This window comes from Vitis vinifera, chromosome 3 (assembly GCF_030704535.1).
Source record: "Vitis vinifera cultivar Pinot Noir 40024 chromosome 3, ASM3070453v1".
Taxonomy (NCBI): Eukaryota; Viridiplantae; Streptophyta; class Magnoliopsida; order Vitales; family Vitaceae; genus Vitis; species Vitis vinifera.
The window spans coordinates 4,508,793-4,535,671 of NC_081807.1; the positions used below are offsets into that span (position 1 = coordinate 4,508,793).

The following is a 26,879-nucleotide window of genomic DNA, read 5'->3' on the forward strand; positions in this document are numbered from 1 at the left end:
GTCTTCCAACAAGAAATATTCTTAAATCAGTGGATTCTCATTCTAAATTTGGTTTTCTGCTTTGTTGGACTGACTATATTGTTAAGTATCCGGAAAATGATTCTATTACATGGTGAATCATGCTCTTCTAAGCTCTTCTAAGTAGTCTCGGAAGCCTTCATGACCATGATGTAGTCCATGGAAGACAGACCAAGCAGAATTGCAGTGAAACACTAGTGGAAAATTCAGTGATCGTGTCTCAGTACAAACACAGCTGAATATAAACATGGAGAACTTAGAATAAAAATGATTGCCAAATTTAGGAATGCCTTCACTTGTTCTGTCTCTTTTCGTTCAGCTTTGATTGAACCTGGGTGATATCTTGGGTTGTGCCCGGTGAATGTGAAGAACAATGAAATCTCCATGGTGGCCATTTTCCAGTACAAATTCATAAATGCAGCAGTCATTTTCATCCAAATGGTTCGACTTGCAGAAAGCTTGCCATCCTCCAATCCATGTTCGACCATCCTTCCAGACAGAAACATCTCCAGGCCACGATCTCCCATGCAGGTCACGAAGCAACACCCTGGGAGGTAATGCAATGTTGAAGTCTTGAAGTATGTCCGCTGGAACATACTGCAGAGGTGGACAAAGAGAGCTTGTATAAAAAACTAGCAAACAGGGAAAAACTACCAACTAATATTCATGGCACTGCTGGTCTATATGATCAACATAGTAACTAGAAAGCAAGTTTAAACATGGAAAGCAAAATAAGCAAGCCGTGGTTGGGTGATACCTAGAGTACTTCTTAAATGACCTTGGATGCAATGAGCTTATGCATGCATGTATGAAACAAATTACTAAATATGGTCATCAGTTGATAGAAGTCCCTTAAAAGCCATAAAAGATTTGATTGACATCTCCTCCACCCTTCTTGGAGCAATCTAATCAATCCCAAAAAGTCTAAATAGCCTACTACACAATGTTAGGGTTAGTAATGTAAAAATAGGTGATGAACAGATTCTCAACCCCACTTAACATATCACTTCAGACCAAGAGTTTTGTAAGACCTTACTTGAAGCTAGTCCTTGATTATTGGTCATCTTATTTGCCACAAGCCATAGGGACTTTTACTTGTGATGGGGCTTAGGATTTCTAAATAATATAATAGGAATAATGGGAACCAAGTTAGAAGAATATACAACATTAAAAACGGAATAACTAAGAAGAACTCTAAGGATGTCAAGGACCAAACTCTTACATTAGGAAAAGTAGGCAACAGATAAATACAGACTAGAATAGATGTAAAAAGAGTTGGTTCCTTAATTTCATGCTCCAAGAAGTTACCATGAAAATTGAAATTCCAAGATGGAGCTAGATAGAAAGAAACTAGAATTGGAGAAATGAAAGTCTTTCAACCACATTACCCTACAGAGATTTAGGAACTACTCACTAAGAGTTTTATTGCCCACCAAAGATCTTCCTAGAAACGAATTTTTGTATCATCACCCATTGAATAACAAATAAAACCAATTAAAGTTTGAGGAACTCTGTCTAATAGCCCTTTTAAGGGCATCTATGTGACAACTTGAGAACAAAATCAGCATCCCATCCATTAGAATGGGATCTATAGATACTTAAAATTACCTTATGAAATGAAGTATTATTCTCCCTAGGAACCTCTGGTACCACTTCCCTAAAGGTTTAATTCCTGAAGGATATCCTCTTAGTACTTAATACCCTTTCCTTCTTTGGCTTACACATTTGGTTCCATTCTCTAGTAAGAATTTGTCCCCAAATTGCATTTAAAGAAAAAAAATATCTTCTAAATTAAATAATACTCTCTTTCCCCTTTAATAACGTCTAAATGCAAGCCATGGAGGATGCTGCTAAATCTAACTCTCTAAGTAATGCACCCATAGAAACCTTGGATTTCAATTACCTTGGCCGCTCTCTGAGCACTAACAAAATCACCAGCTGAGACTTTTCTATTAAATGCTAAGAGAAGACTTGAGAACTAATACTCAAGTGCCCCATGCCATACCATACATCGTGCCAAAGTTTGGTCCTCTATAAATTTCCCACAAGTATGCTAGTGTATCTAGAGGAGATTTCCCACCCCTTCTTAATGGTTTGCAAAAAGAAGCACCCCATCTAGTCTTACTCTCCTTAGAGCAACATCCTAAAATGGTTGTTTGTGTTGTGATAGTGAAAAGCTTTAATGCCACATGTTATGCAATAACAATACAAATAAATACAAGTACAAAGAGATAGAGGACTTATCATGGTTGAACTAACCATCTCACAACCAGATAGGAGAAAGATTTAACTAACAAGGCATAAAGAACATTACAAAGGAAAAAGAATACAAATATAGGGCCCAAGCCCCCAAAATAATGCTATCTTTCCTCACTCTTAATATTTGCACCCCAACCTGAACACTACAACATTCCATGTTCCCCTATTTCACTAGGTGTCATTAGCCTCACTTCTACACATACCTAGTATAACCTCTACTTACTCATCTTTATCTCATGACTTTTCTTCTCATGATCAAAGATTATTTGTAAAAATAGCCTTCACATTCTTATCCAAGAACAAATCTCTTACAAAAGGAAATAACAACACACAAAATCTCCTACATAGTGTTCTGTATCAAAAGGGAACACTTGTGGAATTAGCAATTGAACGAAATTAGGAATTTGGGACATGCGAGAATAGGTTAGATTCACATATTCATCCATCTAAGAGAATAAGTTCCTTAAGCAAGTCTTCCTACACACCTTGACAATGTACATGACAATGATGTGTCTAGTGAAACCTCTAATTGATATGAATTCCAATTCTACCTGTTACCTCCTCAAGAAATGGAACCTATTTTGCTTCATTTCAAACTTAAAGTGTACAACAACTTACTATCATTTCTCCAATTCCTAATTATAGATCACAATTATTCCTTCACCACTCATCTCCTTTTTGGTCCTTAATTGACCTCAATTTCATATTTGCCCATTTCCATGATCTCTTATTGAAGCTTTAAGCTATATCTTATTAACTTACTTTCCAATCCTCTCCCTTTCTCTAATATTCTTGTTACTACAGTCTTCTAGTTTCCCATAAATCCTTCCAATCACTCATTTCCAAGTCTAAAGCCATTCAAAAAGCATGATTCTCCTCTATAAAAGAGAGTTCATAACAATGAGTTCAATTTCAGAACAACAGTTTCTTCCACATCCAATGTTCCCTTAGAAAGTTTTTGCACATTCTAATTTCCTATGTAAAAAGGTTGATATTGATGAAAATGCAATGGACTACATATTTACCCAATGAAATTCATCCTAGATAGCCATCAAATGTTATTAACCATTACCCATTTAAGATATACCCAAGGTCACATCATGCTACAGAAAGGCTAAGAAGATGTTGTGGTGACTTGTGTCAAGGATAATAGTACCTTTGACCCTAGGCAAAAACAAATAACCAAAGATGTATTTAAAGTCTTTCAATGTGAATAACAGAAAATACTACATAAAGTTATAAGATAGGACACAAAACCATAGTTTCAGGAAGAGAGAATTATAGATAGCTAATGCAAGCCTTACCAATCTACTCTTCAGTCTTACTTTTGTTGTGAAATAAGGATTTTTGGATTCAACAATATTTTCTATGACAAAAGCACCATATACCTCAGCCTGGGATGAAGAGGCCTTTTTATAGTTGCTCTTGGTATGGGCAGTTTCTTTGTACACACCTCTGGTCTTTTTTACAGCACTTTGTTTGTAACCACCTAAATCAAAGAAACTTGTAGGTCAAATATTGGCAAATAAATGCACACACACATATATATAGATGCATGTGAGCATGGAAAGAAATGATGGAGAACTGTTAAGAAGAGAAAAGAATTGCAGAACTTACAATAATTTTTTCTATCAATTGCTGGGCAGCCTCTGCTAGAATATTTATGCTTTACAACCATTTTCATGTTAGGAGATTTTGGTTGTAGTTTTCTTTCCTCTTCTTCATCATCTTCCTCCATTTTCTCCTCCTCTTCATCTTCTTCCTCTTCCTCCTCTTCCTCCTCCTTCTCTTCCTCTTCCTCTTCCTCTTCTTCTCCTTCTGCTTCTTCCACATCCTTCTCCTTCACACAAAAATCCTTTTTGTAGATATCCATATCAACCACCTTAGTGTCTTTCTTTTCACACTCAGTTCTCCCCAACAATTTAAAATCAAATATGCAATTTCCAGCGTATCGAAAAACCAAAAAGTCTCCCTCTTCTACAGAATTCTCTGTAAGAAATTGCTGCCAACCATTCAGAAAGTACACATTCTTTCCAATTGGGCCTACCTCCACATGCCAAACTCTCCCAACAAAATCTCTAAGGATGGCCTTTTCAGGCATAAAGCCATTAAAGTGCTCTACAAAAGCTGTTGGGATGCGCTGCACAACAAAAAGTAGGCATGTCAATGGAAAACAATCAATCATTCTAACAATTAGAAAGGGTAGAAACGCTTCCTAAATTCACTACCAAACACACTCTTAGAGTCCATTTGGTAGTGATTATGGAAAACGCTTTTAAACTTTCTAACACTTGAAAAATTTTATTTTTTAAGTGTTAAAAGTACTAGAAACACATCCTAAAATCACTGTTAAACAGACTTTTAATTGCATTGTAATGTATAGCCAAGTAAGTTCCAAGTCCACTCTTTAAGTTGTGGCTTACATCTTGTTCCACATTGAGGGATTGGAGCCTTTTAAAATATTACATTGTTTACATAATTTGGCATTTCATAATACTACATTTCCCTATAAGACTTCACAATTCAGACCTTAAATGGCATATGGAATCAAAATCCAACAGATTGAATCTATCAAAACTTAAAACACCTTAGCTATCCTGCATTTAATCAATCTATTAGCTAAAACACAGAGATTAAAAAAATCAAACATATGCCAGCATCAAAGTCCAACATGTTAGTTAAATAAGCAAACAAATAGGAGATTTCACAAACGCTACAATCAGTCAACTTCAGAAGAGTAAAGCCACCATCTTTTTCAACATTCAAAGCTACAAACTTCACAAATAAAACAAAACATGCATTAATCTCTCAAGAGCCCTAGAAAGAAAAAGAAAAACATAGAACCCAGACCACAAAAAGGGTATCAGAGAGAGCTGATTACCAGTCTGTCCCAGCTGAGCTCTGGGAGATACACCGTGAAGAAGTCGGGGCATATTTTTGGTGGTGAACTCATCTGGATTAGCAACAAAAACACTCCAACCACCCAAAGAAAAATAAGACTATATTAGCTCAAATCCATTGTATCAGCTCACACCCATTACATCACCAAAACCCAGAGGCATTTCTGAAACTAGAAAGAAGAAAAGCAAGAGTAGAGCAGTAGTGTCAGACAGTGGCCTCATCACTCATCTGTGGCAGGTGGAGGACACTTTCCAATGGGTAATGTGGGTTGTGGAGGGTGGTGGACACGAGGGTGCATAGGTAAGCGGTCGGACAATGAAGAATATAGAGGGAAAAGACAAATTGCTGAGTGTTTTCTGAAAACACTTTCACTGTTTGCTCCGTCTTTCAATTTCCAGTTTTGGGTATCTGCCATTTCTGAAAGCTTTTTCCTCAGAGAGTATTTGGGTTTTTTCTGTCTTTCCGGAGAAGCGTAATCCCTGTGGACTGATTCTATGGGGCCATGTGGTAGGGACTGTTTCGGTTACCTGACATTTGGTTTATGGGTATTGTCCCATTTTTCATGTTCTCTCTAACTTATTTTTTACAAAAATTAAATTACAGCATTGATGAGATCAAGAGGAGTGTTGATATATTTATTCAAGCACAATGAATACAAACTTTCAGTCCACTTTCCAACATCAAAAGACAGTAATGCAGAGGAATGAAAAAAAAATGGAAATAAATTAATTTTTAGAGAGAGAAAGCTGATTGGTTTCAGAACAAGAGATGAAGAAATATTAATGGGGTTAGTTGATAAAATAAATTATAAATAAAATATGAAATAGAATTGCATAAGCTTACCAAATCTCACTTGTGGCGTGCTCCAAAGCTTTGGGAACATTTTAACAATATTCACGAGATTCAGTTACTATAATGCTCATGGAGTATTTGTCTCACATTCTGTGATCAAGTCTTATTTGAATAAATCCCATCAGTTAAAGATATGAACACAGCTGGGTATTAGCAAAACAAATTGCATAGTTCCTACTTCCTATTAATGAACAGAAACAGAAAATTTACTGCCATCCTGCACCAATTCATGGACCAAACAGCCAATATGTTGGTCTCTTTGGATGCAGGGGAAGCTTCTATCAAAACCTGCAGAGTTTGAAAACAGGCCATGGGAGAGAAAGATCGTAAGTTATGTATATAAAGGAGAGTTTGATCAATAGTTCAAATCCATACACAGAAATTCAAGATATTAGAAAAAGTCCCAGATCATTAATGATTATAACCACAATAACATCTATAGCCAACTAGTTGGAGGTCCTAGAATGGAAACCGTTGCCAAATTTAGGGTTGCATTCACATCATTTATCCTCTCTTTTCTACTTTGAGCATTGCATTGCCATCAGATTGGTTGCACTCGATGGATGTGAACAACAATGAGATCCCCCCGGCACCCACTTTCCTGTACAAATTCACAAATGCAGGAGTCATTTTCACCTACATGGTTCCACTTGCAGAAAGCTCTCCACCCGCCAATCCATGTCCGACCATCCTTCCAGATAGTAACATCTCCAGGCCACGATCTCCCATGTGGGTCACAAAGCAACACTCTTGGAGGCAATGCAATGTTATGGTCTTTAAGTATGTCTACAGGAACATACTGCAGTAGTGGACAAAGAGAGCTTCTATAAGCTACTACCAAATGGGAAAAACTAAAAACTATAATTCATGGAAATGCGCTATATATGGGAACATATAACTAGAGATCATGTTTAAACATGAAAAGCAAAACAAGAGATAAGAAAAAGATGGGAGCAAGCCATGGCTTAATGATATCTGGAGGACTTCTTAAATGAGCTTGATTCACTGAACTTATGCATGTACTGTCAAAGGACAGCTTTTGTTAAAGGACAGCTTTGCTGTCCACACTAGGACAGCTTTGCTGGTCAAAGGACAGCTATCAAAGGACAGCTTTGCTGTCACACTTCCTTCCTTATTTTAGCCCACACTTGCTGTCCACACTTCCTTCCTTAATTTAGCCCACCCTTCTTTCCTTATTTTAGCCCACAATTGTTTCCTTATTTCTTCATTTATTATTTTGTACAGTTAGCATATATTATTTGACAGATTATAGTTTACATGTATAGGGCTAGAATCATGCTGGAATTTATTTGCTTTTATTTGCTTTCCATGTAAAGCATCCTTGTAAAGTCTATATATAATATACAAAACTCAAGGCCAAGGTATTCGGTCATTCACACAATATTTTGACATGGTATCAGAGCAAGGTTGCTAATTTTTCTTCCCTCAAATTCTTTTCTGTCTTTTCGGTTTCGGAAGTGCCTCTCGTGTCTTTCGGTCAAGTTTGTGTTGATCACTTCGTGGGTCAGTTTTCTTCTGGGATTTTTTTGGTCAATCCTTTTGTCTCGGGTTCTATTTATTTTCTATGAATTCCGCACCTCTGTGTGTTAAGTTTACAGGCACAAATTATTCTACCTGGGCATTTCAGTTTGAACTTTTTCTCAAGGGAAAAGACCTTTGGGGTCATATTGATGGCACGGATGTTGAAAAACCATCCACTTTTGAAAAATCTCAGGATGTTGGGTTTTCTCCTTCATGGGCTGTGCTTGATGCACGCATCATGTCTTGGCTTCTTGGTTCAGTGGAGCCTCATATTGTCACCCACTTGCGGCCCCATCGCTCCGCTCAATCTATGTGGGCTTATTTGAAGAAAGTTTATCATCAGGATAACGATGCTCGTCGCTTTCAATTAGAACATGCGATTGCCATGTTTCAACATGGTAGTCTTTCCATCCAGGACTACTACTCGGCATTTCTGACTCTTTGGCATGAATATGCCGATTTGGTTACAGCGGATGTTCCTATTGCCGCTCTCTCAACTATTCAGGCTATTCACGCGACTACCCGGCGTGATCAGTTTCTTATGAAACTACGTCCGGAATATGAATCTGTTCGCTCCTCTTTACTGAATAGATCTCCTGTTCCCTCTCTTGATATTTGTTTTGGTGAGTTACTTCGCGAAGAGCAACGCCTTAGTACTGAAGCTATTTTGGAGCAATCTCATGGCAGTTCCGGGACTACAACTGTAGCTTATGCTGCCCAAGGACGCGGACCACCTATGCATTCTAAAAACTTGCAGTGTTTTTGCTGCAAGGAATATGGGCATATTGCTGCCACTTGCCCTAAGAAGTTTTGTTCTTATTGCAAGAAGAAAGGTCACATTATCAAAGAATGTCGTATTCGCCCCCAGAATCGTCAGGCCCAAGCATTTCAGACTTCGGTTATTGTCCCTCCTGTAGCAACACACGACTCTCCTTCAGCTGCATGCTCTGTTCCTGCACCTCCTGCACCAGATTACTGCACCCCAGAAATGGTGCAACGGATATTAATTTCAGCATTATCAGCAATGGGGTTTCAAGGTAACAATTCTACTAAACTCTGGTACGTGGACTCGGGGGCCTCTAATCACATGACTAATAATCCCACAGCTTTGTGTCATGTTCGGCCCTACGCTGGTCAATCTTCCATTCAGACTGCCAATGGCAGCTCTTTGCCCATAGCTGCTATCGGCGATGCCTCTTCTAAGTTCACTGATGTGTTTCTTGCCCCTCAGCTTTCCACGAATCTTATTTCTGTTGGCCAATTAGTTGATAACAATTGTGCTGTTAATTTTTCTGGTAATGGTTGTGTTGTGCAGGACCAGGTAACGGGGAAGCCGATCGCGAAGGGACCTAAAGTGGGGCGCTTGTTTCCACTATTTTTACCTATTCCAAATTTTTCTCCACGTTCTTCTATTAAGTCTTTTGCTTGTAATAATGTTTCAGATCTTAGTATGGTGTGGCATCGTCGTTTAGGCCATCCCAATACTCAGATCTTATCTCATGTATTGAACTCTGATTTACCTGGTAATAAGGATCGTTATTCTTTATCTCTTGAGTGTGATTCTTGCAAACTTGGTAAAAGTAAAACTCTTCCCTTCCCTTTGCATGCAAGTAGAGCATCTCACTGCTTTGATCTTATCCATAGTGATGTTTGGGGACCTTCCCCGGTTAGTTCACATGAGAAATTTAAATATTATGTGACTTTCATTGATGATCATAGCAGATTTACTTGGGTCTACTTTCTTCGCTCTAAATCTGAGGTCTTTCGTACTTTCACTGAGTTTTTAGCGTATGTTAACAATCAATTTTCTACTTCTATTAAGACATTACGCACAGATTCTGGTGGTGAGTATTTGTCTACTGAGTTTCAAGCATTCTTGGCTTCTAAGGGTATTATTCATCAACGTTCATGTCCCTCTACTCCTCAACAAAATGGAGTTGCCGAACGCAAAAATCGTCATCTTTTAGATGTGGTACGTACTCTCTTGTTAGAATCTTCTGTTCCATCCATGTTTTGGGTAGAGGCTCTAAAAACTGCTACTCACTTGATTAATCGTTTACCTTCTCAAGTCCTACATATGGAGTCTCCCTATTTCCGCTTATTTGCTAAGCAACCTAGTTATGATCACCTTCGTATTTTTGGTTGTGTATGCTTTGTTCATTTACCTCCTCATGAGCGACATAAATTATCTGCTCAATCTGTTCGATGTGCTTTCTTGGGATATAATATGTGTCAAAAGGGATTTGTTTGCTATGATCCTACATTACATCGTACACGTATTTCTAGGAATGTTATTTTCTTTGAAAATCAACATTTTTTTCCTGTATCCTCTTCTACTGTGTCATCCTCTTCTACTGTGGTCCTTCCCTCCTTTGAGCAACAGTTCTCAGATCTTCATCCAGTCAGTTCTCCCTTTCAACCAGGTATTGTGTATACGAGACGCTCCCGCCCACAGTCTCTTTCGGTGGCTCACCCGATATCTGATCCTACCACGCTCCAGATGCAGTCAGTTGCAGCACCTTCAGTACGTCGCTCTTCTCGAGTGTCTGTACCTCCGAATAGGTATGGATTTCCCTCTTCCAGTTCTGGCAATTCTATTTCAGCCCTTACTGCTGCATTGTCCAAATTTGATATTCCCACATGCTACTCACATGCTGCTAAGCATGATTGTTGGCGACAAGCTATGCAGGAAGAAATTGCCGCTCTAGAGGCCAATCACACTTGGGACATTGAGCCCTGTCCTCCCACTATTGTTCCTCTGGGTTGCAAATGGGTTTACTCAGTCAAGGTCCGATCTGATGGAAGTTTGGATCGTTACAAAGCTCGGCTTGTTGCACTTGGGAATAATCAGGAATATGGTGTCAATTATGAAGAGACCTTTGCTCCTGTGGCTAAAATGACTACTGTTCGTACGATTCTAGCTCTTGCTGCTTCCAGTGATTGGCCATTACATCAGATGGATGTAAAAAATGTTTTTCTTCATGGGGATCTTAAAGAGTGTATTTATATGAAGCCACCCCCGGGATTGTTTCCCTCTCCGACTTCACATGTGTGTAAGCTTCGTCGCTCTCTTTATGGTCTCAAACAGGCTCCGAGGGCCTGGTTTGAGAAATTCCGCACCACTTTATTACAATTTTCATTCAGGCAGAGCAAGTATGACACTTCCTTGTTTCTTCGGAAATCAGACATGGGTATTGTTGTTCTTTTGGTTTATGTTGATGATATTGTGATCACTGGTTCCGATTCTGCTTTACTTGGTCAGCTCAAAACTCATCTCTCCGAGTCCTTTCATATGAAAGATCTTGGACCTCTCACATATTTTCTTGGTCTTGAGGTGCATCATAGTCCCTCTGGTATTTCCCTCAATCAACATAAGTATGCGAGTGACTTGGTGGCTACAGCTGGTCTACAAGGGGCTACTTCTGTTGATACTCCCATGGAATTAAATGTCAAGCTTCGCAAAGAGGAGGGCGACTTACTTGCTGATCCCAGTTTATACAGGAAGTTGGTGGGTAGCCTTGTTTATCTCACCATTACTAGACCGGACATTTCTTTTGCTGTACAGCAAGTCAGCCAGTTCCTTCAGACTCCTCATCATCTTCATTTGGCTGCTGTTCGTAGGATCATACGTTATGTTCAAGGCACTTCTACTCGTGGCTTGTTCTTCCCTGCAGGCAATTCTACTCGCCTTGCTGCTTATAGTGATGCTGATTGGGCAGGTTGTGCGGATACCCGTCGCTCCATCACTGGTTGGTGTGTGTTCTTAGGAGATGCATTGATATCTTGGAAAAGTAAGAAGCAAGACAGAGTCTCTAAGTCATCTACGGAATCTGAGTACCGGGCGATGTCTCTTGCTTGTTCTGAAATCATTTGGCTTCGAGGTATGCTTGCGGAGTTAGATTTTTCTGAGACCGATCCTACACCTCTCCATGCCGATAATACAAGCGCTATTCAGATCACGGCCAATCCTGTCTATCATGAGCGCACAAAGCATATTGAAGTGGACTGTCACTCTATCCGTGAAGCCTTTGAAGCTCGTGTTATCACTCTTCCACATATTTCCACCGACTTACAAATTGCTGATATCTTCACCAAGGCTCTCCCTCGTCATCGACATTGCTTGCTAAGTAGCAAATTGATGCTTGTTGATCAACCTGCATCAATTTGAGGGGGGCTGTCAAAGGACAGCTTTTGTTAAAGGACAGCTTTGCTGTCACACTTCCTTCCTTATTTTAGCCCACACTTGCTGTCCACACTTCCTTCCTTAATTTAGCCCACCCTTCTTTCCTTATTTTAGCCCACAATTGTTTCCTTATTTCTTCATTTATTATTTTGTACAGTTAGCATATATTATTTGACAGATTATAGTTTACATGTATAGGGCTAGAATCATGCTGGAATTTATTTGCTTTTATTTGCTTTCCATGTAAAGCATCCTTGTAAAGTCTATATATAATATACAAAACTCAAGGCTAAGGTATTCGGTCATTCACACAATATTTTGACATGTACAAGCCAAATTACTTAAGGTGGTCATCAGTTGGCAAGGGCACAGAGACATAAACAGGAAAAAATAAATAAATAATAATAATAATAATAATAATAAATAACAAAGGACAAAAAAACCAAAGACAAAAAAATCAATCAATGTTAGTCACAAGTGCTGCAAGAAGTGCAATAGCAACATTACTCGGATTACTTAGTTAGCTCTCATCAGGCTTGAATGAAAAATGATTATTTAATCTATAGATGGTACACTATTTGCGGGAGAAGAGATTAGTTAACAAAGATATGCCTATGTTTTGGGGAATGGTGGAACAGCTAGGGAGCAGACAAGGAGTTGGGAAAACCTGGCAATGATCCCATGGAGAATCATGTATGAAGGCTTCAGATATTCTCTTTTTATAGGATACCAAATATATTATATTATAGAAATAGAAATAAGCCAAAAAAGAGGAGCTATCCTTCAAACAGAATGCAGAAACAGAAAGAAATGAAAAAGATAAATCCTTCTGCGAGTAACTGGGCACCAAAGGATGCCTACAATAATTCCCAATCAAAACCGGTTAGTCTCAGCCCAGAAAACAATCATGGTCCAATGGGGAAAGAAATTCCCAACTGCAGTGTATGACAGAGAGATCCCTTGTTTGGTTAAGCAATCCACTATATGGTTTTCTGATCTAGGCTTCAAAGCAAAGCAGCACTCCAAACCTCTTGAGAGGTCAACAGAAGATCTAATGGGCACACACATATACATACAATAATGGGTATCATAACCCAAAAAGATTCATGCCATCCTTTTTTCAAGAAACAAGTATTTAGCCCATAAAAACTTAAATCTAAAGGTTGTTGCAACTTTCTAGGGAAAAACTCTCAGGCACCAAGTATCCTACCAGCACTTCACAAGCCTTTGGGAATTTAGTGTCCCAGGTACACAATAATTAGAAGGATGGTCGCAGCACCAAGGTGAGAGTGAGTCCATAAAAGATACCCAGAGCCCTATTCCTAATTCACGCATGCATATTAGAAATAAGGCATTTTGCCCAAAGGGTATCTTACAATCAAAAGTAATTTTTAAGGGGGAAAAAGCAATACATATCTGCATATGACCTGTACAACTAGTACAGCTATGTGTACCAAGCATGTTGAGTATTTTACAGTAAGGAATATAGGAGAGCATTACAGAAGGATAGAAGATGTGCCATATCGATCTACCTACCAATTTAAATCAAGCATCACCTGGAAATTCAATAAATTGTGTTAATTTCCTTTATTGTCCTTTTTCCATTGAACCATCTTGCAGCCCCACATAAAAAACTAAAGTCAACCATAAATTTCATTATTCATCTTCATAATGAAGACTAGTTTCTTCCTTTTCCTTGCTTAAAAACTACTTATAATCAATATCCATATTTTTCTTCAAACATCTAGGACCTTAGGATAAAGAGAGAAATGAAATTACTCATGCTCCACTTAATTGCTGAGAAAATTTAAGAAAAAGAAGTATTTCTTTTTCTTTTTGGATAGGCAAATAGAGATATATTAAACGGTCCATAGAAAAAAAGAGAGGCGTATCCCATGTGCACTAGAAGTATACAAAAGGAACAACAGTGAGACTGAAAAAAAGAATCTATACAAAAAACATCTTATATTCAGGTCATCAATGAAGTCCAGCAAAGAGAAATTGACCATTCCAAGCAAGACTTGATGAGTCTCCTTCAACCTTTGACCAGATAGATACCTTCATCTTGTTGAAAATATTGCAATTACACTAAATGCACCAAAAAAAAGGAAAAAAACAGTCATTCGCCACACTTTCCTCGACCTTTTATTCATGCCTTGAACCTTTCAACCCAACAGAAGATCTTTTATTGATTTTGGAAGAACTCACTAAATTGAAAAAATAGAAACTTATCTCACAACAATCAAGCTTTTTCATAGTGAATTAAAATAGGATTCCATATAAGCATTGCAAATACTACATCTATTCACCAAAAACCATCCCCTCATTATTTGGTCTATTGTTAAAATTCTCTCACACAACTTCCCAAAAAAAGAAACAAGCCCTCAAAGGGACACATGAACCCACACATCTCTTTTAGGGAACCTATCCACAATGTCTAGCTTCTATCCTCGAAAAGGCCTTCTAAATTGGAGATTCGATGATGTAGGACAACCCTAGGATGGTTGCCTACACTCAAGGGTAGGTGGGCTAGGGTTTTACTTTTAGGGTGTAAGGAGAGGAACAAATAATAAATTTGATGGTAAAGAAAATTATATGATAAGAAATAGAGAGAAAGAAGAAACAATGAAGAAAATATGGAAAACCTTAGAGTCTCACTAAGGCCTTCTAGGAGTCTCACCTAGAAGAAAATCAATGGAGTCTCACCATTGAGGGTTGCAACCTTGCAATGAAAAAAAGTATAATATTATTCATCAAATTCATCCCTTTGATTTACATTGATGAGCCTATTTATAGGCTTCTCTAAGAAATCCAAAGTCTACTAGGACTCTAATAACCTATTATGATTCTAATTCTAATTATAACATCCAAAGTCTACTAGGACTCTAATAACTTACCATGACTCAAATTCTAATTATATTATAACTCAACTAACTAATCCTAATTAGACTCCAACAAATACCAATCCCTATTCAATTCTAATTAATATTAATCCTACTTAAAGTTTACTTAGGTCTTCCCTTTCTTCCTTGAATAAACTTTAAAAGGCTTTCCCCCATCATTCGAGTAAGCCCGAAATCTCTTAATCAGCCAAAGATTCATTGTTCTTGCAATTTTGGCTGTAATAAGACTATAAAAGAGAGGTAATGCTTCTTTCAAGGAACTCTTCCAATCCACCTATCCAACCAATCCTTGGTCCTCTTATCATTCCCAATCAATATGGTGGCTTGAAGATTGAACTCATCCCACCTTTCATTAATGGCCTTCCAAAATCCCACACCATGCATCCCCCTACTCAAGTACTTTAACCCTCTTTTATCTTACCAAACTTTCCTTTGATGACCTTCCTCCACAAACTATCTTTGATAGGAAATCTCTAAAATCACTTTACCAAGCAAGGCTCTATTTAAGATAGCAAGGTCTTTGATGCCTAAACCTCCAACCTTTTTATCTAAGCACATTGTCTTCTAATTCACCACATGAATCTTCCTCTTTTCTGAGAGATCTCCCCATAGAAAATCTCTCCCAATATTTTCCAATTTGGCTCTTACTTTTTTAAGTACAAAAAATGAGGACATTATGTTTTCCATAAGAGTCGATCTTCCTCATTTTGACAAATATGAATTCTTCCAAGAGGTCAATCTCAAATTGCAAAAAACTTGGAAAGGCACATCTAAAGAAAGTCCTAAAAGGTAGAAGGAAATTGTTTAGCGTTAAACCCTTTGGTAAATCCCCTCTACACTACCCTTAAAAAGAAACAATTGAGAGCCGCCATAACCAATTCAAAGAATTATGGAGAGAGATGATCACCTTGGTTCATACCTTTAGAACTTTGGAAAAAAAACCTATGGGTCATCAAGATTGAAAATCTCATTGTAGAAATGCAAAATTTTATCCATCCCATTCATTTTTGCCCAAACCTCATTTTCTTCTTACTAAAAGGATGACCTTCCAATTTACATGATCATGGACTTTCTAGATATCCAATTTACACATTAAACCCACTAAAGAGCTAATTCTTCTAAAGTCAATGGCCTTATTAACTATTAAAAAAACATCCATAATTGGCCAACCCTCCATAAAAGCATTATTGAGACTTTAATACCATCCTATCTATTACTTTCTTAAGTCTATTTTTAAAGGATTTTTCCAAGATCTTACAAAAGGCTTCCCCAAACTTATCGGCCTAAAATCTTTGAAGTTCTCTGTCACACCCTTTTTAAGAATAACTCCTATAAAAAAGTAGCATTTAGACTTCTTTTGAAATTATAATTTTATATCCCAAAATTCTCATCATTAGAGCCTAGGGAAAACATAAACGTCCACATGGTGGAGCCTAATATAACCACTAAGCTCTACTATGGCAAACAATTCGTTACTTGGAGCCGAAATAAACATGAAATATAAGTTTCAAAATTTCTATTCTCTGTATTTTCCTTTAGTTTTCTCTACAACCAAATAATTAAAACCATGTTTTCCCCTAAAAATTAGGTCTCACATAGAGGACTTGACTTTTTCTACCAAAGGCATCATTGAGACACATAAAGAATCCCTTTGATGCCTAGAAGTTAATAGTGTCAACGCACAAGCAACCAAATGGTGAAGGAGGATTGGTTTAGCTCCCAACATGTTACCATCACAAAGAAAGATTTAAGCTATTTGAGTGGGCTCATAGTTCGAAGTCATGGTATATGTTGTTGACTCAACAATTCCTGGGGCAGAATAAGCTTGACATCTCAAGTTGGTATTAGGCAATATGCATAATTTACAAGTGAAGAAGCTCAAAATTTTCAAAAAAAGTCATATTTTTAGAAAAGGAATCATAGTTAGATACTTATTTGTTACATTTAAATAGAGAATTAGCCTATGATAGCATTAAGAATTGAAAACTCTTACAATATTATTATACCCATTTTTACATCCAATGCCAAAAATTTGCATATCTTGGAAATAAAACAATGAAAATAATAAAAAGAATTGTGGTTGATAATAAGTTATAAGTGATGGAAAATAAATCATTGTTAATTTCTTGTTCCAACTTATGGATTAAGGCAAGCACATATTCTTGTCTCTACTCATGGATTGGGATAGTTCTTCATTGATGAGGGGAAATCTCTAAGAAATGCTAAAAATTCTTTTTTTTTTTTGCCCTGTTTCATGAGATCTAAGTCAAGGCGTTGTAACTCTAAATCATCTTGCGAGCTAGCCGAGTCGAGCTATTCATACCCGAATCAAGATGAGTTATTCCCGAATGCAGAATACTAAAATTGTGTCTCAAACTTGTTGCACCCATGGCAAAGATGTATTGGTCTTGGCCAATGCTTTGAGCCATGGTAGACTGGAATGTCTTGGAGCAAATATCTTACATATGATAATGCAATACAAATATATAGAAGAAAGATCACCATGGCCAACTCGACCAAATTTTTCCCTAAAACCATAGAAGGGCAAATAAATGCGAGAATATCAAGCATATCTCAAATTGTGATATTGCCAAATCTATTAGTAAGTTTCAACCTACACAGGAAATTACAACTATCTATAAATTATGGAAAGGAAGAGGGTGGGTGGTGATCTGGTGAAGTTAGAAGTGAGTATGGAGTTGGTCTTTGAAAATACATTAGGAAGGAACAAAACACTTTCTTGGGTCATTTTTCTTTTGAGGTGGGTAATGGGAGAAGGGTAAAATTTTAGATAGATAAGTGGTGTGGGGATGAACCGTTGTGTGTTTATTTCCCCTCTTTATTTGCTTTAGTTGTTGCAAAAGAGGCTTAGGTGGCGGATCTTTAGGTGCAGCATGGGGAGAGTGGTGTTTCAAACCCTTGTTTCTCATGACCTTTGAATGATTGAGAAGTGGAGATGAAGTTGGGGATTTATTTGTCAAGGTGCAAGGAAAGGCAGTTAATATGGAGGGGGAAGATAAAATGGTGTGAATGAACTTGCACAATCTTAATTTTTTTTGTGTAGCTTATATGCCGCTTTGGAATTAGGGGTTGTTGTGTCTTTTCCAAGGCGGGTAGTTTGGAATTCGTTGGTCTTTTCGAAACTTAACTTTTTTGCATGGGAGGCAACTTAGGGAAAGTTTTGACTTTAGATCAACTTCAAAAGAGAGGGTGGTCTTTGGTCAATAGGTGTTTTCTTTGCAAAGAAGAAAAAGGATTCATAGATCACATCCTCCTTCATTGTTCTTTGGTTAGGGTCCTTGGGCAATTGCTGTTTGATCTCCTTGGTATTCACTAGGTACTAGTTGCTATAGTAAAAGAGACTCTTTTAGGGTAGTGTGTTTCTTTTGTGGGTCTTTGGTATTCAAAAAAGGTTTGGAGAGAAACTCTTTTATGTTTATTTTGGAAAGAAAAAAATCTCAAGGCGTTTGAGAATGAGGAACATTCAATTCAGCTTTTGAAGATGTTCTTTTCGAAAAATTTGTTTGATCAGGTAAAGCAATATATAGAGATTGATTCTTTGTCTTTATTTGGTTTCTTTAAGTGGTTGGGTTCTAGTTAAGGGTTTCTTTAAGTGGTTGGGTTCTAGTTAAGGGTGGGGTTTGTTGTTTGGGATTCTTTTCCTTTTTTGTGCTTCAAGACACTTTTTGTATACATCCTATGTACTTTGGAGCATCCTTGTGGCGTTTTAATTTTTTAATGCATTTGATTTTGTTTACCAAAAAAGAAAAGGTAAATAATCTCCTTTTCAAATCCTACAAGCATCCCTACATAACTACTGAAATTAACTAGCTTACTAAAGAGACCATCAAAAGGAAGCTCCTCCCCCGCCAGCCAGTTGATGGACTTTAACTTAGATGACCGTTGCTCCTCAGACTTGACTGCAATATCCTTGCAAAAAGGATTTTTCAGAGTGTTCTCCAGAAACTCCAACAAAGACCCATCTTGAAGCATCATCTTGAGTGGTCAGTTTCCCTCTCCCAAAGGCTCTTTACAAAGCCCTGCCTTCTGCTGAGATTTCTTCTCCTAGCAAAGAGCCTGGCCTACTTGTGAAAGCTGCTGCTTCTGCCAAGAGAGCGTCATCAACTCCTGAAACCCTCCCCTCTAATCCTTGAGACCTCACTTGGAGAATGGGATCAACAAAAAACTCATTGTTGCTGCCTTTCTCTCCGCTGGATAGCAACACTTTCTTCAGCATCTGGTTTTCCTCTAGGAAGTTGTTGCACATTCTAATATCCTATATGAGGAACTTAGTATCAAAAAAAATGCAATTGATGACATATCTAGCCGATGAAATTCATCCTAGTTAGCCATCAGATGTTGTTGAGCATTATCCATTTAAGATATACACAGGGTCATTTCCTGCTTTAACAGCAAGGCAGAGAAGACATTGTGGTGAATAGTGTAAAGAATGAAAGTACCTTTGACCCTAGGCAAAAACAAATTAACAAGTAACCAAAGTATTTTGGGCCTGGCAATGTGAATAATAGAACATACTATGTAAAGTTTTAAGGATGGAACACAACAGCATAAAAAATGTTCACAAGCGAGAAAATTATAGATAGGAGATGCAAGCCTTACCAATTTACTCCTCCTTCCTGGTCGTATTTTTGTTATGAAACAAGGATTTTCAGGTTTAACAATACTTTTGAAGTCTAAAGCATTGTCTACCTCAACATTGCCAGTACAAGCTTTTTTATACTTGCTCTTGGTATGAGAAGTTTCTTTGTATGCACTTCTAGTCTTTTTAATGGCAGTTTGTTTGTACCCACCTAAATCAGAGAAAACTGCAGGTCAAATATTGAAAAATGCAAATGAATATATATGTGCATGTACACATGCAAAGAAAAAATGGAAAAATCGTAAGGAAAGAAAAGAATTACAAAGCTGATAATAACATTTTCTACCAATTGATCGCGGACCTCTGCCAGAATATTTACGCTTGAATACAACCACTCCCTTGTTAGAAGATTTTGATTGTGGTTCTTCTTCCTCTTCTTCTTCCTCCTCTTCTTCTTCATTTCTTTCTACTTCTTCAACATCCTCCTCCCCCTTCACAAAAAATTTCTTTTTGTTGACATCCACATTAACCTCAGAGTCTTTCTTTTGACACCCAGTTGTCCCATATAATTTAAAATCAAATATATAACTGCCATCATATTGGAAAACAAAAAGGTCGCCCTCTTCCACTAGATTATCTGTAAGAAACTGCTGCCAACCTTTCAGAAAATACACATTCTTTCCAATTTGGCCTACCTCCACATGCCAAACTCTCCCAACAGAATCTCTGAGGATGGCCTTTTCAGGGACAAAGCCATTAAAGTGTTTTACGAAAGCTGTTGGGATTTGCTGCACAAAAAGAAGTCCGTGTGTCAATGACACGTAGTCGATTACTATAATAGTGCATAAATAATGGATCATGTTTATCAATATTCAATGGAAAGCATTTATTACTATTTTCTTTTATTTTAATCATCACCTATAAGTTTGAAGATGTATACTACTATTGTAAGATGTTACATAATAGTCAATATGTATATGATGGCACACTACTCAGCCGATCAACTCAAATAGGTCTTAATGCATGATGACAAAATTTCTGGTTAGTTCTATGCTGACAAAACTTTCACATTGGGTCACCACCTAATCAGTTAAATGCAGACTACAGTTGGAGGCAGCTTGCCAATACAGTTCAGAAAGGAAGAAGTTCAAGTAGATTGTAATAAAAAGTCCCACAACCAAAAATTTTATCGTGTTTTCTTTTATGCATATATTAGCCATGAGCCATGGTCCATCGCATGCATTTACTTAATTGAATTTGGAGTTGGAAGTTTTAATTGAACAAATTGATAGTTTAAAGCTAAATCAAATGGTAACAATGTCATTGAAGTTCAATTTTACAGGTCTGACAGAATTCTATCCCCTAACATATTGATGAAAGAGAACATGGAGCAGAAGTGTTAAATGAACAGGAAAGAGCTTTTAGAAAGAAAATGAGGAACCTTTGTAATCCCTTGTTTTAAACCTATTTTTCACATTTTCTTCTAATTGCTTTTTATCTGTGATCACTTAATTGAATAATTTTCTAAATATATCAATGTGCAGCTACTTTCCTTCTTAATGCTCATTAGAATTATCTTTTCCATTTCAATTATCAAAAAATAAAGAATTATCTTTTCCATTTTACATGTCAAAGCTTCCTTGAGTGCAATAAAAACCATCACTAATTTTTCAAGATACCCTTGCTGGTCACAATCATGGTTATGAAGCCAAAATGATTTTTAAAAACCCACATATTTACCAAAAATAGGTATCATTGTATTTTATCTCTCATCCAATTAGAATTTCTTTTATCCTTCCAATTTGTTAAAACCTTCAATACCAAGCTACCTGCTTCTGTCATATATTTCCCCCAAGACGTTTTTAATCAGAAACAAGATGATACTTAAAAGCAAGAATAACAAGGAAGAAAGATTCTTCACAGAAAACATGTAAGGAAATGGATTCCCAATATTTGCATAACAAGAAAGAAAAAAAGAGCTCCAATATTAAAAAATTCTACTTAAGATAATTTATTAGAATTACTACTTAATATACTTACTGGAATTGCCAGATGTGACATTAACAAAATCTAGGAATTATCACTGCAACCCCTGTCAGTGACACCATTGCCCTAACACCATTAAGGCTACATTTAAAACCAATAGCATGTTGTACAGATGAATCACCATCCCTGCTTCCTACTATTTAAAAGCATAATGGGGTACATATTTTATTCTTCTTTTAAATTAGAGACAGTATTTCCTGTTCTTTTCATATACTAAGCAATCTTTGTGCCGTCTGGATGCTAGAGGCATTGGTTTATATATTGATTTCACCAACCATTTTCAAGGAATAACTGTTCAAACCCCTGATGTGTCCAAGATTATAACCTAAAGCCTTCACCAATGAACTTATATTTGTTTGAGCTTACAGACTAGAGTTTGCCTTCATTCAAATCCACAAAATGCACCTATTCATAGCTTAAATGACTTCACTTCATGATTTCTTATATGGGTGTTCCAGTTGTTAAATTTGTCATCTCTTGCATTCTTATGAGAGAAGTCTCTGTAGTTTGGATAACAAACTAAAAACCGAGCATTATGTATCCTAAATTCAAATTTTCAAAGCCAACCTACATGAATTGGGAAATTATGGTCTGTTAAGAAATTGCGTTTTAAGAGGCATATCTAACCCTCATTGTTCATTCTTTTTCTTGACTTATCTTTCTTTTCTATCCCACTATTTAATCCAGAATCTATGAAGCTTCCAGCAGTTTATCTCCCAAAACCCCCACAACTCCATGGTATTACTAACCCCCCTCGATAGTCTCATCCAATTAATAATGCATGACCTACTTTATTTAGATAACACTACATTTCCCTATACTATTTTTCAATTTCAGACCTTTAATGGTACATGAAATCAAAATTCCCTCAGATAAAACCTATAAAAACTTAAAACACCTTAACCATCCTGCATTTAATCAATCTATCAACCAAAACATACAGATCATAAATCAAAAATAACCCGTCATCAAACAAAATCCAAAATGCCAGTTAATAAGCAAACAAATGGTAGACTTGAGAAATCCTACAATTAGTCAACCAGAGTCTTTTACAACATTCAAAGCTACAAACTTCACAAATCAAACAATTTCAAGAACCCATAAAATAAAATAAAAATCAAAACAGAGAACCCAGACCACAAAAAAGGTATCATAGAAAGATGATTACCATTCTGTCCCAGCTGAGCTCTGGGAGATACACCTTGAAGAATTCAGGGAACACTTTTGGTGGTGAACTCATCTAGTTCTGCAACCAAAAAACCCTCTAAGCAACCCAAAAAGAAGATGAGAATATCAGCTAAAACCCCACTGTATCAGCTCACACCTTTATATTAGCAAAAACCCAAAGGCGTTTCTGAAACCAGAAACAAGAAAAGCAAGAGTGGGGCAGTTGTGTCAGACACAGTGGCCTTATCTCATCTGTGGTGCATGGAGAACAATTTCCAATGGGTAATAGGAGGTGTGGAGAGTGGTGGACAGAAGGAGTAGAGGTATGTGGTTGGATAATGAAGGATATGGAATAAAAACACAAAATGCTGAGCTGTGTTTTCTGGGTTCTCTGACAACGTTTTCATTGTTTTCTCCATCCCTCAAGGTTCAGTTTTGGGGAATCTACCATATCTAAAAATGTTTTCCTCAGATTGTGTTTTGGGTATTTTTGGCCTTTCCTGAGAGAGCTAATAAACAGTCATCCCATGTGAGCTGATTCTATGGGCCCATGTTGTAAGGATAATTTGGGAAACATGATTTGGTTCCTGAGTATTGTCCCATTTTTCATGTTTTCCTACCTGCAGAGTCTACTCCTCCAGCCAGCCACATGGTTGGTTGTTGATCAAATACGATTTTCACAATTATTTTCGTTTTATATAAACATAATTCATCTAAAAAGTAAACTCATTTACAGCAGTGGGTTGATATTTTCATAAAAGGACATCTCTCTCAACATTTTCAATACAAAAATTAAATTACATCAACTGTGAGATGAAAAGAAAGATATTGTTCTCTACACATGCCTTTATTGGTGTACTACTTCTCTGATATGCCACAATTAAGGCAGCTACTTAAATGTACTCCTTTTGGAAACTTAATTGAATCATACACACTATAAATTTAGGTCTTTTTGGAAACATTTTTGAAAACAATTTTTGAGAACAAGTCTTAAAAACAATTCTCAGTTGTAATCAGAAACAAATTCTGTTAAGAACTCAAACATCAAAATAGCTATCTCAGCCTATTCTCCATGAAGGTGTGCAGTTATGTACAATGTAAAGTTCAAGGACTATTCTACATGTTTTCAATTATGTCTCAGAATACAATGATGGGCATGAGTTCAGTCTATGCCAAGTAAGTTGGAAAATTGTTTCCTACTCTCAAAAACAAAAAATTATTTTCGCAAACAGTTTCTAAACAAACATTTAAGGTTTTTTTTTTTTTTTTAATATCAAACACAAATATTTCATTACTATGAAATAAATAAATGCCAAAGAAAAAGTACGAGTGTTCCTTCCCCAAAACACAACCACTAGTTAACTCTAATCAAAAGTGAGAAAAATAATCTCCTCTAGATATATGGAAATACACAACTAAAAGTAGTTGCAACTTACAACTACAAACTTAAAACCTAGGGCTAGAAAATCCTCTACAAAAGAGATCAATAGATCAACTCTCATTTTGCTAACATATCTGCCACTAGAAATTTAATTTTTAAGCAAAGGAATATAGAACTTGCATCCAATCTCTAGTATTCCAAGTCCAGAGCATTTGATCTTTCAAATCCTTACTCCATGTCATCACTCCCTCCTACACCACGAATCCCTAGTGCACCACAAATGCTCCTTGCTTGTCTTCTCATAGATCCTTACGCATTCAGACTATTCAACCACTTCATTGTTTCCATATTCCAAGACCCAATAAATGTATAGGAGATACTATACTTATCTCAAATAACAAAGTATGTACTCCATGTATCACATGCCAATAAGAGAACAACCAACTTCATCTTCAACCAATATTTCTTTTGCAATTCATTTGTCTATTCCAAATCTTCTATACCATTTTTCTACTCAATTGTTAGAAAACTTTATAAATATCATAGGCAAAAAAGTTATGAGATGGAGATGGATATGTAAATCTCATATCAAGAAGGTAGAGATATAAGATTGAAAATACCACAAGTATAACAAGTGATATCAAAATTCAAGTCGTGATTTATAGAGGATCCAAGGAAAACAAAACACAAAAAAGGATTGCAAAAGAAATTTTGGTTAAAGGTTGGGCAAGTCTTTTTTTCATCAAAATGTAATATATTGAGCATATAATTTTGTATTTGGAAAAAATGTTGTTTCTCATCCACACGTATTGAATCTTGAAATGTAGAAATTACGAAATGTTTGAATGGTTTGAATGGTTTTAATCCACATCACATTACGAGACAATGGAGCATGAGGAGACCATGGAGCATGAGGAGACCATGGAGCATGAGGAGACCATGGAGCATGAGGAGACCATGGAGCATGAGGAGACCATGGAGCATGAGAAGACCGTGGAGCATGAGGGACTGTGGCATACAAGGAAGTTGTGGCATGAAGTAAGGATGTGGTTCAAACAAGTTTCCAAGTGAAGTACAATAGTTGATTGCCATAATCGTTGTACATATCAGAGGAGTTGTGTGCAACAATAAAAACATGTGTATGATGAAAGTGTGTATCACAAAGACATGAAAGATTGATTTGATGAAATTTGATGAAATTTGATCCAAACTAAAAATCGTTAGTAAGTGTTTCAAATTCCTATTCGGTATATATTCCTTTTGGTAAACAATATTGCATGCAACACTTTATATATTGGTATTTCCACATAAAAATAGATGTCCTTATTGAATATGGGAAGTTGTTAGGAATACTCTATAAATGTTATAGGCCATGAGGAAAAAATGTTATGATATAGAAATTGGCATGTAAACCCTATACATAGTAAGTAGGGATGTGAGAAAAAGTTAAAGACACTCGATGAAGCAATAATTCATGGTTTAAGGTGTAGAAACAAAGAATTGGAAGCATGGGATTGTTTCAAAGCTTAATAGTTGTATGGTTAAACACGATAAAACCATATGTGCCACTTTGCACCAACCCATCATATCGAAGCTTCCACTGGAATAACAGATTCCAATGACCCTGACCTCTCTTAATCAACCAAAGATCCACCATTTTGTAGATTTGATTGTAGGTAGACTAGAAATGCTTCTTTCAAGGAACTCTCTCCAACCTACCTATGAAACACAAACTTTGTCCTTTTACCATTCCCAACAGAAGAAGTAGTTCAAAAATTCAACTCATCCCACTCCTTCTAATGGCTTTCCACAATCCCACACCTTGTCTCTCCCTTGCCTCTCACACAAGAAACGCAGAATTTTATCCATCCTACCCATTTTTTCCTGAGCCCCATGTTCTCCATTATTGAAAGGAGGAACTTCCAGTTTACATGATAGGCTTTCTCGGTATCCAATTTAGATGTTGACCAGGTCCTTCTTCTAGAATCAATGGCCTCTTTAGCTATCAATAAAGCATCTAAAATCTGTCTACCCTCCACAAGTCGCTTTAACTATCTTGCATTTAATCAATCGATCGACAAAAAGACAGAGATAATAAATCAAGCATATCCCATCATCAAACAAATGTCAAAATGCCAGTTAAATAAGCAAACAAATGGGAGATTTCATAAATTCTACAATCAGTCAACCACAGAAGAGTATAGCCAAAATCTTTTTCAACATTCAAAGCTACAAACGCCACAAATCAAACAAAACATGCATTATCCTTTCAAAGACCCAAAAAAAAAAAATGTAAAACAGAGAACCAAGACTACAAACAAGGTGTGCTGATTACCAGTCTATCCCAGCTGAATTCATGGCCACCGCTTTTTTGGTGTTGAACTCATCTGGTGCAGCCAAAAAAAAACCCCTCTTAAGCACCCGAAGAACAAGGTGATTTATCAGCCAAAACCCATCGTATCAGCTCACACCCACTGAATCGGCAAAAGCCCAGACGAGTTTCTGCACCCAGAGGCATTTCTGATACCGGAAACAACCAAAAGTGGGCCTGTCATCCTCTTCTGTGGCGCTTGGAGGACACTCATCAACGGGCAATGTGGGCTGTGGAGTGCTGTGGAAAAGAGGCTGCGGAGGGGGGTGTTTAGACAATGAAGGATATGGACAGAAAACACAAATCCAGAGCTGTTCTTTCTGAAAACAATTTGATTGTTTGCTGGGTCTTTCAATTCTCAGTGAATCTTCCATACCGAAAAACGTTGAGATTGTACTTTGCGTATTTTTGGGGATGAAGTTAATAAACTGTCATCCCTGTAAGCTGATCTTTACGGCCCATATTACAGGGCTGTTTGGATACCATGATTTGGTTTTTGAGTCTCGTCCTATTTTTCATGTTCCGTATCCTTACTAAGTCTATTTCCCCCAAACCAAAAATCAAAAACCCATTTTCAGCTGTGTATGATATTTTCATTAGGAGACGTCTCCTTGCTAAGGTTTTTTTTTTCTTTTTTCTTTTTTTTTTTCTTTAAA

At 37.0% G+C, this 26,879-nt stretch overlaps 1 protein-coding gene and 1 long non-coding RNA gene across 5 annotated transcripts; one reads left to right on the forward strand and one right to left on the reverse strand.

Moving 5' to 3' along the window:
* Nucleotides 1-16: 16 nt before the first annotated feature.
* Nucleotides 17-26,861, reverse strand: LOC100853231 (B3 domain-containing protein At4g34400). 4 transcript variants are annotated; one of them, XM_019218990.2, is made up of 7 exons: nucleotides 26,188-26,861; nucleotides 22,473-22,550; nucleotides 19,596-20,046; nucleotides 19,279-19,469; nucleotides 3,895-4,417; nucleotides 3,582-3,766; nucleotides 17-615 (listed from the first exon to the last, which is right to left on the reverse strand). In XM_019218990.2, exons 2-7 carry the CDS (start codon nucleotides 22,542-22,544, stop codon nucleotides 334-336), a joined length of 1,704 nt encoding a protein of 567 aa, XP_019074535.1. In that variant the 5' UTR covers nucleotides 22,545-22,550; nucleotides 26,188-26,861; the 3' UTR covers nucleotides 17-333. The 4 variants fall into 4 exon arrangements, with proteins under 4 accessions (XP_019074535.1, XP_019074537.1, XP_019074536.1 ...); XM_019218992.2 differs by having other exon boundaries at nucleotides 19,620-20,046; nucleotides 26,188-26,860; XM_019218991.2 differs by having other exon boundaries at nucleotides 19,605-20,046; nucleotides 26,188-26,859.
* On the forward strand, nucleotides 8,523-9,118 carry LOC109122364 (uncharacterized). The gene is made up of 2 exons (XR_009465392.1): nucleotides 8,523-8,609; nucleotides 8,888-9,118. It is a non-coding gene; the product is annotated as an uncharacterized LOC109122364 (long non-coding RNA).
* Nucleotides 26,862-26,879: the final 18 nt, after the last annotated feature.